At 44.8% G+C, this 14,731-nt stretch overlaps 2 protein-coding genes across 5 annotated transcripts in view; one reads left to right on the top strand and one right to left on the bottom strand.

The window, feature by feature from the left end:
- Positions 1-3,528: 3,528 nt before the first annotated feature.
- TSTD1 (thiosulfate sulfurtransferase like domain containing 1) lies at positions 3,529-5,995 on the bottom strand. Of its 2 annotated transcripts, XM_075747775.1 has the most exons (4): positions 5,872-5,995; positions 5,513-5,683; positions 5,132-5,291; positions 3,529-3,811 (listed from the first exon to the last, which is right to left on the bottom strand). In XM_075747775.1, the coding sequence occupies exons 1-4, from the start codon at positions 5,954-5,956 to the stop codon at positions 3,748-3,750; spliced, it is 480 nt and encodes a 159-aa protein (XP_075603890.1). In that variant the 5' UTR covers positions 5,957-5,995; the 3' UTR covers positions 3,529-3,747. The 2 variants fall into 2 exon arrangements, with proteins under 2 accessions (XP_075603890.1, XP_010300917.2); XM_010302615.2 differs by lacking the exon at positions 5,872-5,995 and having other exon boundaries at positions 5,513-5,821.
- A 2,860-nt stretch (positions 5,996-8,855) lies between these two features.
- The window catches only part of USP45 (ubiquitin specific peptidase 45), a 59,705-nt gene continuing 53,829 nt past the window's right edge, over positions 8,856-14,731 (top strand). For 2 of the 3 annotated variants that reach the window (XM_075747779.1, XM_075747782.1), the window contains exon 1: positions 8,856-9,010. The gene's annotated coding sequence lies outside the window, so the exon portion shown is untranslated. The remainder of the gene's footprint in view (positions 9,011-14,731) is intronic. The other variant, XM_075747780.1, reaches the window with a different exon arrangement.

Genomic DNA, 14,731 nt, shown 5'->3' with positions numbered 1-14,731 from the left:
TTACAGTGTTGGTGGACAAGGGAGGGGCAACTGACATCATCTACCTGGACTTGTGCAAGGCATTTGACACTGTCCCACATGACATCCTTGTCTCTAAATTGGAGAGACATGGGTTTGATGGATGGACCACGCGGTGGATAAGGAATTAGCTGGACAGTTGCACTCAAAGGGTTGTGGTCAACAGCTCAATGTCCAAGTGGAGAACGATGACGAGTGGCGTTCCTCAGGGGTCGGTATTGAGAATGACACTGTTTAACATCTTTGTTGGTGACATGGACAGTGGGAATGAGTGCACCCTCAGCAAGTTTGCCAATGGCACCAAGCTGTGTGGTGTGGTCGACACGCTGGAGGGAAGAGATGCCATCCAGAGGAACCTTGACAGGATTGAGAGGTGGGCCTATGCAAACCGCATGAAGTTCAACAAGGCCAAGGGCGAGGTCCTGCACATGGGTCAGGGCAATCCCAAGCACGACTATAGGCTGGGCGAGGAATGGATTGAAAGCAGCCCTGAGGAGAAGGACTTGGGGGTGTTGGTTGATGAAAAGCTCAACACGAGCCAGCAATGTGAACTTGCAGCCCAGAAAGCCAACTGTGTCCTGGGCTGCATCAAAAGAGGCATGACCAGCAGGTCGAGGGAGCTGACCCGGCCCCTCTACTCTGCTCTTGTGAGACCCCACCTGGAGTACTGCATCCAGCTCTGGGGGCTCCACTACAAGAAAGACATGGAGCTGTTGGAACAAGTCCAGAGGAGGGCCACAAAGCTGATCAGAGGGCTGGAGCACCTCTCCTATGAAGACAGGCTGAGAGAGTTGGGGTTGTTCAGCCTGGAGAAAAGAAGGCTCCAGGGAGACCTTAGAGCAGCCTTCCAGTACCTGAAGGGGACCTACAGGAAAGCTGGAGAGGGACTGTTTATCAGGGAGTGTAGTAACAGGACAAGGGGTAATGGGTTTAAGCTGAAGGAGGGTCGATTTAGATTAGATGTTAGAAAGAAATTCTTTACTGTGAGGGTGGTGAGGCACTGGCACAGGTTGCCCAGAGAGGTTGTGGATGCCCCATCCCTGGAAGTGTTCAAGGCCAGGTTGGATGGGGCTTTGGGCAACCTGGTCTAGTGGAGGGTGTCCCTGCCTGTGGCAGGGGGTTGGAACTAGATGATCTTTGAGGTCCCTTCCAACCCAAACCATTCTATGATTCTAAATGGAACATAATGTGAATTCAACAGCTTTACTACCAACCAGACAAAAAAAAAATCACCTTTACTGTGCTTCAATTCAAAGGAGAGAAATACCTCACTTTTATGTATCTTATTAGAAGAGAGGTAGCTGAAAAGTCTTCAGATTATCTGGTTACAGGTGACAGTGGAGTGTCAAAGCAAACACAGGCCATCTATGCCAAAAAAACTTAAGGAAAAATCTGAAAGGAAGCAAACTTACCTAGATCAGACAAGTTAATAAACTCAAAAGGCATCATTTGAAAAGCAAGTTATATCCACATAAAGAAGATGATAGAGGAAGACAGAAACAATTATCAACTTTGACAAGCTACAAATAGATTGAGAAACACCTTGTGAAAAACTACTAATAAAAACTAAATCTACCAAGACTAATAAAAACTACTGAAAAATAAGAGGTATACAATGGCTTTCCTAGTTAAAAAAAATAAAAAGACCCCACAACTCTTCAGCTCAGAAAAGACAGCAGAGGTCTAAAAAAACAAACAAAAAAAAATCACAATTGGTGTGAAGACTGATGAGGTGACAACTGTTCATCACTTCCGACAGAAGTGGGAACATCCAATGGAAACAATACACGGCAAGTTGAGAAGCAACAAAAGGAAAGACTTCTTCTCACAATGCGTTGTTAAACCCAGCGCAGCCTGCTGACACTGCCGGGAGCTGGTGTTGAAACGTTACAAATACCCAAATATACCAAGATGTGCAAAGCCTGAAGGAAGTGAACAAGAATAATCTGGGGATTGTATCACTACATGCATATCCTGTTTTATGCTCTTCCTCAGATGTTTACGAGTTGCTGCCAAACAGAAAATAATGAGCTAGACAGATCTTTGTGTGACCCAATATAAGTGTTGTTAATTTTTTGTGGCTATGTAGTTTTAGATATTCCCAACAAACTGTAACATAGCTATGAAAGGAAGCATTGGTCACTTACAACTAGTGAGAATTGCAGAGTAATTGACCACAACAAGGTAACACCCATACTCATCCTGGCATTTTAATTTCATCTTCCTCCCATTAATTCATCAGTTAAACTAAACCAGTATGTTGGAAATTTGTCTAAATTCTGGTTTTGTTTGGGTTTTTTTGGTTGTTTTTTTAAGGGATTGGAAATAAAGTATAGCAATAAGACTGCCAAAAAGTCAATGATATTTTGAAGAAAAATGCCCTCATTACTCGCTATTATCACAGCTACACCACAGGGTCTCTAATTATTAGCAAAGACAAGAGAACAGAAACCGCTGTGAGATACAGCATCAGGGCAGCACAACTACACAGCTCCTGTGCCAACTGCAGGAGTTCTCCTCCAGAAACAAGTGACTGCAGAGACACCGCGGGACTTATTAGAAATAAAATTCTAGTAAGATTAGTTACTTTTTCTTCTCTGTTCTCTCAGCTTGAGAGGGTGTATTTTTTAGGTTCTCTTCTCACTGGAATGGAAGAGCCATTGGGCAGGTGCCCATTGCCTGCCAATACCAATGGGAGCAGAATCAGAAATTTTAATTCCTTTTTCCAGAGTCCCAAACTTCTGTGCTAGGACTTAATTTTTCTAAAGGCCAAAGCAATTCACCTTTGCTAGTTCCCCTGAACTGTTAACAGCATTAAAAAACAAACAAAAAAATCCTTAGGATTATGGCTATGCAAATTTATAGGTAGGCATGGGGTGGGTCGGTTTGTTTTTTAAAGTTTTAAGACACACAAATTAATGTACAAGGAAGGGAGTTTAGTAACTTCCTTGGACACCTCAAATTTTCCAGCCTAAAATGATTACATCTCTATAATAACAACTTCAAATACAGGCAAGTTCTCACTTGATACTGAGGGAACAGAAGTTGTTGACTGAACGCTATAGCATTTTGTGCTCAGAAGCAGATCTGCGTATAAAAATGGATATACTTTTAAAATAAGCAATCACAACATTTGGAACAGTAAGTATTCTAGCATCAGGTTAGTTTCCCTTTGTATTTTCTGACCAGTAGTGAAGTTTTGGCCTTACAATCACATAGTACAAACCTAAAAATTTGTACTCCTACTCTTCGATAACCCAGCAACTATTTCAAAACTGCAGCTACACATGGAGTATAATACATCTGTGCTTACAGCAGTTACCCCAATCCATTAGAACATTTGCAGTTTAACTATTCTAAAACTACCCAACAGAGATATTTGGGAAAGGATAATTTTGTCTATCATCATTAGTTTAAACAGTCATAAACTGCATCATACAAAAATCTTAGTAAACATAGTAAGCACTTGGGGTGCCTTCACATACTTTCACCAAAAAACATAGCCCAAAGTAAAGGTCGAAATAATTTAATGTTCTCTCTTCATGTCATAGTCTTCAGATATAATTTAAACTAAGCAGTTGATATGTACAGCTATTTGAAGGTCAATGTCCATTGACACTAGAAAACAGGAGTGGGCCATGTTCTGGAAGTGGAATGCATGTAGTTTGAATGCTAAAACCTACAAACCATCCTGAAGCCTTGATGCAGCAAGGCATGGGGTAGTCATCTTCATTTTTTCTCTGGAGGTTCATGTTTTACCCAATCCTCAAAGCCACCAGCATATTGCTGAACTCTGAAAATATGCAGAAGATAAATGTTAATACTGACTCTTCTTGAAAAAGGTATCTAAGAGGACATGGCAAAAAAACCCAAACTAAAACAACAACAAAAAAATCAAAGGAAAAAAAAACCCATACAGAAATTCTCTGTAATCAAATACACTTGTACCTAGCTTCAATGAGCCAGATTGACATTCCTCATATTCTAACACTGCCTGCTTCCATGCAGTGTGTTCTGTAACTCTCTTCTTCCAAATGACACAATGCTGGAGATCAAACATCAAGCAAGTAGTAGTAGCTGGATCAATGGAACAGCTTGCCACTTCTTTTTTAAAAAAAAGAGAGAACAGACTGACTGCAGTGGGAGATTTACATGTTATTATGTCTAATACTTCAGATGTCATCAAATAAATGCAGCAAACTGATCTTTACTTCCTTGCAAACCTACATGCTGCTCTATAGACCTGACATAAGCCTGCACAAAACTGAACTCTGGAAAACAAAAACCCACCATGCAAAACAATATTGACTCTTTCAATTAGGCAGCATGAAAAACAGGTAATGGAGGATATTTTGCACTTATTAAAACAATATATTTATAAAACAAGAACGTGGTTCCACACTTTTGACTAGAATTAGCAGGGATATTCCAGTTCATGAATTGCAGTTCAGCAAAAACATGAGCAAACAACCAATTTTTTGAATTTGATCTGCAGTCTTCAAGCCAGCGAGGCACCTTCTGGCACAGGTGTAACAATTCTGCCAACCAAACATTGCTTTTCCTTTTACTCTTTCAATCTCATTGTCTTTTTAGCTATTGCCTTCACTGCTTTACTCCTGACAAACAATCTAATGCTTTACTGAAAGTGAAGGTGTACTTTGTCAACAGTGAACTGTACAGAACTGCAATTTAACAAAGGGTGCGGTTTCATAAACTATTTAATCTGAGATTGTACTTCGACCAAAGCGAGCACTTCTCCACCTTTCCAATTGATCATCCTGTGTCTCAGGACTAGTGCTTCTGAAGCTCCATAAGGAAGCAGTCTCGGCAAGGGAGCCCTAAGAGGCAGAAGGACTCTTCAGCAGGAGCATGGTTTTGCAGCAGATTGTGGCACATGCACAGAGCTGCTGAGGGGTTGTTTCACAGGGTGATTGACACACCCTACTTTGCTGCAACACCCAACAGCGTCTTTCGAGGTTCAGTGGAGACAAGAGTAGTAATTTTGTTCATGTTGCACATTTAAATTTTTACCCTTGCCCACAAGAAGCTGAGTATGAGTTCTGCTTCATGGGGGAAGCCTCATTAATCCCATCCTTACACATACAAGTCATACCTGCTGAAACCCAAGGACGTGGCAAAACCAAGTGCTTGTTTACTTCTTGTTCCTGCCAAACAGGAGAAAACCACAGGGTCTGACTTGGATGGCATCTTTTGACTGTATTGCTTCTTGAACTCTGTTGGATCCATCTGTAGTGCTTCCACTAATTCACCCACTGGGAAATACAGAAAAAAAGGTCTCATTTATTCTCCATCCACAGACAGGCTTACACCATAAGGCTTCCAATTCCTCTGGAGGAAAAGTTTAGCCTCACAAGATACTAGCAGCTGTCTAGCACAGCTCCTCTTTGCTCAGTCACCACCACTTGTCCACAGACTTAACCTTCAAGCAAAGGGGAACACCCAACATCTCCACGTAGCAGTGCTAATAACTTACACGGTATGTTGATGGACGCTGGGATTTTTCCAAATCTGTCGATCTCCCACCTCTCCCGCACGTCTATGTGGAGGACGTTGGTTTTCTTCAAGTCTTTAAGCTCTTGGTAGGAAAGGCCAGGCACCTCGCCGGCGCAGAGGCTGCGGCTGGCGGCACCCACCGCCCCGGGACCTGACGAAGACGCGCAGCCTATGAGCCCGGAGCAGGGCCCCGCTCCCCCGGCCACTCGGGGAAGCCTATCTCCCCTAAGAACATTTAACATTCACACCGGGCTCCCCCCTGGGCGCCGGCACCGCCAGCACCTCACCCCGCCGCCCACCTTCAGAGAGACCCAGCCGCCACTCCGCCCCCCGCCTCACCGGGCGCTGCCGCCCGGCACCAGCCGCCGCTCGCCGCTCGTAGGGCCCGCGCCGCCCGCCACCAGCCCCAGGCCCCAGCCCCCATCAGCCCGCCTCTGAAGATGGCGGCCACCCCGACAGTCCCTGCCGCTCCCCGCCAGCCGCCCGCCCCCGCCGGCCGGCGAGGAGACAGCTCCCCGGGCGGCTCCACCTTCTCCTCAGAGGCGGGGGCTGGAGGCCTTGATACCGCTTTGCCTGAGCAGGGTAATTTCCACAACTGAACCTTAAAGTACTGAAAGCTGGGATGGGGAATTTTGCTGCCAAATCCTCTCACAGTAATTCAAAAAAAATCCCCCTCAGCGTTACACCTGAGAAAAGGTGATTTTAGCGCTGGCCTGCACTGCTTTCACCCTTGCCACTGTCCCCTTAGAGCCACAGGAGCTGCGGTCCAAGGGTAACAACTGTACCCCTAATTTCGATACACTTTGGTTTTGACAGCTGTCAGTCTTCCAGCCCCAAGGACTGATGGCCAAGAATGTTTTAAGTGGAGAAACAAGGGTCCCTCTGTTCAACATACTTCAATTCAGTACTCTGTATTTACGACATACCTTTGTAGACATATTATGTACTAGCGGTTCCAGGCTTTAAAGGCAAATGTGTTGGGTCTTTTCGTAAGAGATGCATTTTGAGGAGTATGTTGTTGAATCTTTATTAATGAGTGTTCTCCTTCTCAAAATGAGCACAAAATATTTCTTGGTACTGTAAAGTGTGACAAATTGAACCTGGCACATATAGCTGGTTCACTAGCTGCCCTTCTGCCAGCCCCTCCATATGGCCGCCTTGACAGGCATTTGCAAACTGTCTCTTGGAAGCAGTGTATCTATATATGAGTTGAAGTTTTATGCATTCTCCATTTTCAACAAGGTATGGGTAGAATACACTACTTCTAGAAATTCTCTTTTTGAAGTATAATTTACTGTATATTTTATCTGTAGTAAAATAACAACCACAGTTAGTCTCCATTTATTGCATATATTACTATAAGGACCTTAAAGCGTGTGATGTGGAGCGTCAGGATACTTGTCATATGAAATGCATATTCACATGAAATTGCATTTTTATAAATTAATTTATGGTTTTAATTTGACCCTGGATCATACATATATATATATACAAAGAAAGAACACACTAGCTTGCCTGCAGAAACAGAAATGATCCACTGGCCATCTTGTGAAAGACTGAGAGTTTGAAGTCAGAGGAGATCAAGCTAGGCAAACTCCCCTGGTCGGTGAAAGGGTGGGAAGCAGCACATCCAATTCTCCTTGCCTTCAAGGCACTGCCATCCAGCACTCATCCAGCCCCTCCTCAGCAGCTTTCTTCATTTCACCTCTCAGGACCCTCTCTCTCCATTTCACTCTCCATTTCTCCACTGCCTCCCATGCTTGTCCCCAGTGGTGTCATTTCCCAGCTGATTACCCTTGCACATTCTTTATCCTCATATTCACATTTGACCGAAGCCTTCATTGAAGAAATGGTTCACAGATCTCGGCTTTCATCAAGCCTTACCACTTTTCTGATTTTTTTGTTACTGCATCTTCTTTTTCTACCATTTTTGTTCCCCCCCCCAAACTTTTCAGCCTTCCCACATTATTCTTCACCATGCTTTACTATTTGCTTTTGGCTTTTCCTCTCTTTCTCTTTTCTTTCTTTCATGCCTCTGATTTCTGATGCTTTTTGTCTTTATTTCTCCTTTGCCTCTGACCCTTCATTTTCACCCATTACAAAACCTCGGACATGATTCTAACATTGTCTTTCTTTGCTTTTGCATTGTTGAGTGATTCTACAGGAAAGCTGGGGACCTGGCTGATTTCTGTGACACATCTGTTTTCCTCACATGCAACTCTTAATTTATATCCCATTTTTCCCAACACAGTGGGAACTTATGCATAAAGGCTGCAAGCAAAGGAGGTGGAAAAGATGAGGTGAAGAAGTGTTTCCCATACGAAACACTTTGCTTGCCTTCCACTTCTGCCAGTGTCCTGACATTCTACCTCTTCCAGATATTTCTCTTCTCCTCTCCTGTGTTAGATGAACGTATTCCCCTTATATGACACTATCCCCCTTTCACATGTTCACTTTTCCTTCCTTCCTTCCTTCTCTTTAACCTTTTAGTCTAGTTATTGCTCTTGCACTGCAAGAATTCTTTAATCTCTCCTCTGCAGAGGAGGAGGAGGAACCCACTTCTCAATCCAATTTGTTTCCGATTATTGTCCCATATTCTTTCTCCCTTTCACATACAGATTCCAGGAACACGGTGTTCACAACCCATGTCTTGGGCTCCTCTGTTACCCGGCCTGCAGATCTGAAATGCCTAAAGAACTCCTCCCACCTAAATCAAATCCTGCTTAATCTGTCACCCTCTTTCAACAATACTCTTCCTGACATCTTGTCTTTGCTTGGTCCAATGACTTCTACATGCTTCTTTAACCATCCTTTCAGCCTGTTTGTTAGCAGATCCGCTACAAGGTGGCTACCTCGAAAATCTATGCAGGGTGCAGACCCTTCTGCATAACCTCTGAGTACGAATACCCACACCCCTGTGCACGGGGAAACCCGCTAGCTTGCTCCTCCACACACACAAACCCAGTGCAGGATCTCCAGATCTTTCAGCAAGACCCTGCTAATTTCAGACGTGAAGGTAACCCCATCATGTCTCCCTTCCTTTGCACCCCCTTACTCTCTTTGCCTTGAGTCTGTAAAGTGCCTCGCAGCCAGACCTGCGGCTACCTGTTGCCCCTCAGCGGGCCCAGGTACGCTCCCGCCCAGCCGGCAGCCCCGCTCCTCCACCGCCCTTCCTACCTGGGAGACGCGTTCTGCCCTCGAACCGGCACCACCCCGCGATCCCACCCGCACTCCACGCTACCTGCCCCCGGCCGAGCTCGTACGGCGCCGGGAGCAGCCCGCCCGCCGCCCCGGAGCCCGCGGAGAGTCGTCCGGGCTGAAGCTGGGGCTGGGGCGGGGAGCGGCGCGGTGAGGCCGGGGGCGGGCCGCGCCGGGCGGAGCGGAGCGGAGCGGAGCGGCTCGGCTCGGCCCTGGCTGCGGCCCAGCTTCCTCCGCCGCTTCCTGCCGCCGCGCCTGCTTGCCAGCCGCCCGCCGCTCCGTGAGTGCGGGGCGCTCAGGGTGGGGAGGGGGGAAGCCCGCCGGCCCAGCTCGGGGCACGCCGTGTCCACGGCGGGCTTCTCCTGCGGAGCCGGGGGGCCGCGGAGCCTCGGCGCCGACGCGCGGCGGTCGCTGCCGGACGGCCGTGCCGTGCTGTGCCGGGCCGGGCCGGGCCGATCCGCCCCGCCATGGCGGCGGCCGGGCCCGCGGCCTGCGGAGCCGCGGCCTGTGGGCGCTGCGCAGGTGCAGCCGGGCGAGGAGCGGGGCGACGCGTGTGCCGGGTTGGGGGCGGGCGAGGGGGGGGACGACTGCTCTGCCGTGGCCGCGGGTCGGGCGGGCGGCCTCCCCGCTGCTGGAGGCGGCCGGGGCAGGCTTGCCTGGCGCTTCTCCCGCCGTGTTCTGAACTGGTGGCCAAGTACGGCTCGCGTGGGCTCGTTTTGGGTAGCCGGCGGCGAGCAGCTGCTGCCGACCGGCCGCTGTCGGTCTAAAATAGGTTAACCCTACCGTGACGCGAAAACAGCAGCAGCGGGCCGTCTCCGTGACCTGCAGTAAGTTTCTTGGTCTATTAGAGAGAGTTGGGTAGCATCGCCTTTGGTCGGGTTTAAACGTAAGCGCCGTTCACTTTGCATTAGGCAAGTTAGCAAGCGACTGCAGTTATGAAATGGTCTTGCGGTTCTCTGTCATGAGGCTGGCGTGATTATTTCTGCCCTGCTCTGACAGCGTGGCATATGCCGGCCTGGTGATGCCACCGCCGGCCCGCTGCCACTGCTGCGTGGCCGCGTGAACGCAGGCTGCGGGCTCCCCATGCCAAGTGTTGTAGCAGGCGGTGTGTGTGGCCGCAGCGCTGGCGCGCTGCTGCCTGAAGTTTAGTTTTCGGTGAATGCAGGCCGGTACGTGCCTGGTGATTAGGTGACAGCCTGGTGATGGTCCTCTTAATTGATTGGAGACATGGTATTTTAGACCCAGAACTGCACATCTGCACGTTGTATTTGTGTGAGTTGTTTGATTCTCAGATTCCTGTGGTTTTTTTTTTTTAGAAATTCATTCAGTCTTTTGCTGTTGATGTCCTTTACTTTAGGACTTCAGCTTGCTCTTTCTATAGATACGTTGATACTTGCACAGTTAAACAGGATATGCACGATGGCATATTAAACACAGATGCAGAAGAATAAAATGTGAAGAGCGTAGAAGCAGATGGCAATAACTCCAGGTGTAGCACTGTATTCTTGTTGCACATCATCTTTAGCTAAAAATACTTCCCAATTCCATTAAATAATCCTCTTATACCAGCATATAAAGCAGAGTTGTGTTTAAAGGATTCTATCTGCTCTCATTTTCTAGTTTTTTAAATGGTGGCATGAGCATGTGCCAGATTGATAGCAGGGTATGCCTTTGTGAAATTGCTCTGCAGTTTACTACGGTTGTAAATATTTTGTCAGATTTCTTCATGAAATATTGAAGAACTGGTGCTCTGTAGTTTTGTTTCTGCGAGATTCACAGAAATGCAGCTTGTGTCTCAGATTCTGCTGTGAGCATCAATCGTAGATCAAGGACAAGTTGTTCCACTTCAGACGTGCCATCAAAACAAACTGGGGCAGTTTGTGTGGAGGAAGAAAACGGAATGAAATTTTTTTTCTCTTGGTGGCAAGACTTTGACTTTCAAAGAGTTCAAACTAGTTTTTTGTAGTCCTTTACTGATGTATCTGTTTTACCTCCATTAATTAGCTAACTCCCACAACACCCTTCCGGAGCAGATGGGAAGTTACATGCAGCCGTTGTCTTCCTTCATCTGTTCCAACTCAGCCCTTTAGGCAGGAGTACAGTGTGAGTCCCTGCTTAACGTATTAACTTGTGTGGGCTTCAGCCTGCTATCTCACACACTGTGCTGCAACCACAGTTCCTTTTTTTTTTTTTTTTTTTGTGCACTTCACGGAATTAGCATTTCCCATATTTCATCATATTGCCCTCACGTTCTCCTGTGACAGCTCGGACCACTTTTTTCCCAGTTTTTGTCCTCATGGTTATCCCACCAAGATACTGTGAGTTTACTGGTTATTTTCCAGCTGTTTCAGTTGTTATGTCCTCAGATTTTCTGTGATGATGGCACTGTTCCATCAGTGTTCATATCACATGAGTGCATAGAGTGTCAGCTCTGTCATCTGACTGCCTTTTCACATACAAAGTTTTCACTTGCAGGCCAACGTCATTAGTTATAAGCCATGGGTCTTTTTATCATACTTCTATGTTTTGGTTTTTAAAGCATGAATTTGTAGGAAAATCCATGTTAGACCATGAACGCATCCACCCAGATGTTTTTCCTTCTTGGTGTGTTTATTTTTTAAAATGCTTTTAAGGTGGGATAGAGAACATAAGCAAAAGTTGCAGTTTGCTTTATGAGGTTGAATATTGACAGGTATCCATGAAATTTTCCATGAGATCTTTGCTATAAGATACTAGCAAAAATATGTCATCAAAATACTCCTCCTTTTACTCACTCAATCCTTTAATTTACTTTAATCATAAATGACATAAAAGACCCAATTACAGGGTCTTTTCATTCCTGTTGCTGGACGCATCTGGTTTCTGTTCATCCTTAGAAGTAATTTTTCTGTGGCAAGTGGGTTTCAGTAGGAAATCTGAGGGGGATTGCGCAGGATGCAGACATGAATATTGGCAGACCATATTTAGCATGGGCAGCTGGATAAAAAGGATTAATAAAAGTGAGAAATGCTATGGGATTTTTACTGTTAGTTGGAAAGTGGTGTCTAGTGGTCCGAAGGCTGTCTCAGTCCTTGCGCAAAAAGTACATCAGTGTCTCACCCTTTTAGGACTGTAATACAATGTCAGGATTGGCATTTGAGCTCCAGTGACGGTGTAGGATGTGTGATGTGCCTTTGGGCTAGGAAATCTTGGAGATGACACACTCAGAATTTCAGATGACATTTTCCAGGGGAAGAAGTGTTGCTGCCACTACCAGTCAGCAGTTCTGGTCCTTTTACTGCTTTAGCAGGCAGTGGGGGCTTGTTTGCCGCAAAGGTTTTGGTGGCTGTCAGAGCGCTGAGCCTCCTGGCCCACTGATGGGTGACACTGCCCGATTGCTAACCGTGATGGATGCAGTTCTTGCTCTAATTGGGTGATATTTGATCTCGTGGCGAGCAAGCCAAAATGCCACAGGTAACGCTCAGAACAAGTCGTCCAAAATAGATCAACTTGCAGCTTACATCAAAACATGTAGCAATTCTGCAGAGGATCTGGCATTACTGACCCATACGAGGCTCTTCTTTTTGTACTCTGACAGTTACATGGAAGCTCATAAACACCCTTCACAGATGTGCTATGGAGCATCTTGGCCTCTGGACTTAATCTGCACATCTGTGCTGTTCCTCAGCCGCTTGCTTTGGTGGGAGGCTGCTGTTGACAGCTGGACAGTTCTGTTAATTTACATGAAAGTGCTTATTTTTCACTGTATTCAGTGCGTTCTATGCCTTTTCAGTGCAATGCAGGGTTTTTTTGGCATTAGCAACATAAAATGGTATCATTTTGACTTTAAAGTTTGACCACAAGTGGTGAGACAGCTGGAATTTAGGATACCTCAGATGAATTTAGGAACTAAGCTGAATGGATTTGCCCTAGCTTCTTTGAATTCAGGTGCTCACTGATGAAATAATTAACAAGACTGGCTTCACAGCTGATGGCCAGTCCTACTGGGAGAGTCTTACCTGTATCCAAAATAGTACCTGGAGACTATATGTAGACTCATTTGGGATTTCGTAGGGTAAGTATGCTTAGATGAGCTAGTGGTTATTGCACCATTTTTATCTTGTTGTTTGCATTCTAGTAACGCCAGTGGAATCCTCCTAGTTAATCAAGGATCAGGAAGAATGTTGTGATAGGTATTACACAAATAGAAACAAAAATGTGGCACTTCCCTGAAAGAGCTGGCACCCTAATTATAAGAGGAGGGAAAAAGTGGATCTAGGCAGATGGAAGAAGTGATATGGCAGCAGTCAGCACAGCAGGGTATTTCTCTAAAAACTGATGATCTGGTTCAGGTTTCTTCCAAGCTTCGTAGTGAAGGTACAGCGTGGGAAAACTCACTAAGGTGGCACATCTCAACATTTAGCAAGTGAGCTGTAGGCATTGTAGGTGAGGAATTCAACCTCTAAGTAAGGAGTGCAAGATGGTGAGACGAGAATAGGTTTTGGAGAGTCTAGACAGTGAAGAAATAGTTTGTGTCTCCACCTCTCTTGCATAAAGATGCCATGAAGAGGAACAACCTGTTTGGTTTTGGTTTGTTTTCCCAAAAGAAAAGTGAATTCTAGTTCACACTAGCCTTGTAGCTTATATTGGTTCCAGCTCTACTGAGTTCCAGTAAAATATAAAACTTTAAAAAATAACAAATATTTATTGTAGGAACTACATCCAACTCTTTTTAGTTCCTAAATATTTTATGAAGAGGGTGCATTTCTAAATATAGAAATATTAATGTTGTTAAATACAGACTATTTCAGGCATACCTTACATTTAGAATAGTCTAGGCATACCTTAGATTTAACTTAACAAATTTAGCACATTGATTTTTGGCACCTTGTCAAATTTGAAGCTTTTAAAATTAGGTAGGCAGATCATTCTGCTGCTTTTGAAGTGGTTTGATCTTTCTAGAAAGGTGGAAATGAGCAGTTGTAGTGAGGAGCTTTTGATCTTAATCAGCTTTTTGTAGGCAGATTGCCATTAGGAGTCTTTTAAGAAATAAAAGTAAATCAAGAATAGCAAGTGATGATGTTTACACTTCAAACTCTTGTATGCTGAGCTCAAAGAATCTGAACACGTTTGGCAGGGACTAGTTCTTAGTTTTGTATGAAATGATTGCTTAAAAGGAAGAGATTTAGCTCTTTCTATTTTTAGGGATTTTTCCATGGAGCTGCATAATTTTTACTTAAGATTTTTACTGTGTGCCAGATAGCTCCACCACAATCTCTAACATACCCTCTGAACTCAGCTTTTTCTACTGCAAAAGTCAGGGTTTTTTAATTTGTCAAATTCATTAGTCAAGTGTCATTTGCACCATGACTTGATTTTGTGCATATGAAATGAAAAACTTACCACATTTGTTTTTCCATCATAAAAAGAAACTTCCAAGCAAGGGTGCATGGAGACTTCTTTCTGCTTATGCATTCAAAGGGAGAGTGCCTCCTTTAGGACACTGACAGTTGATGGCTGTAGCCACAAATTACTCAAGGAACATAGTAAAAAGAATAGGACAATGGGCTGGAAAGAGACAAATCATGGCAATATGCCAAGGTTTTTACTCTTCAGGGTATCAAGTTCATTTTGTGTAAATTATTCATTTCTCCTTTGCCTGCTTATCCTGAATGGCTTGTGCCTATGGTCAAGAGAAACCTAGAGAATTTCTCTCTTGCTTTTTTCTTAGCTATATTTTATCTTTTCTTAGGTCTATGTTTGTTCAGGGGTTTCCTTCCAATAAAATCTCAGTCTTTTATTTCCCATAAACTGAAATATTTCTGAGAAGTCATTTCTGAAGCACCTTCGGTTTCTTCCTCGTTTATCTCAATTAAATATAATAATCAAATTCCTGGCGTAAACATTTTGATTTTGAAATGTCGATCATGTTTTTAGTTGGTAAATGCAATCTTACTTGTAAGGTTTCCTATTCCCAGGTATACTAGAAAAGGGCAGAGACTACTGCACATCTACTGTGCTA

This window comes from Balearica regulorum, chromosome 3 (assembly GCF_011004875.1).
Source record: "Balearica regulorum gibbericeps isolate bBalReg1 chromosome 3, bBalReg1.pri, whole genome shotgun sequence".
Lineage (NCBI taxonomy): Eukaryota > Metazoa > Chordata > Aves > Gruiformes > Gruidae > Balearica > Balearica regulorum.
The sequence above is the reverse complement of the archived record's forward strand: the minus strand, read 5'-3'. Positions and strand labels throughout refer to the sequence as shown.

Excerpts from the sequence above, each read along its gene's own strand:
- TSTD1 (XM_010302615.2), bottom strand. The coding sequence starts at position 5,774 with ATGTTAAATGTTCTTAGGGGAGATAGGCTTCCCCGAGTGGCCGGGGGA. Across the intron at positions 5,292-5,512 it reads AGCGTCCATCAACATACCGT|TGGGTGAATTAGTGGAAGCA; the intron begins GTAAGTTATTAG and ends TGTATTTCCCAG. Across the intron at positions 3,812-5,131 it reads ACGTCCTTGGGTTTCAGCAG|AGTTCAGCAATATGCTGGTG; the intron begins GTATGACTTGTA and ends GCATATTTTCAG.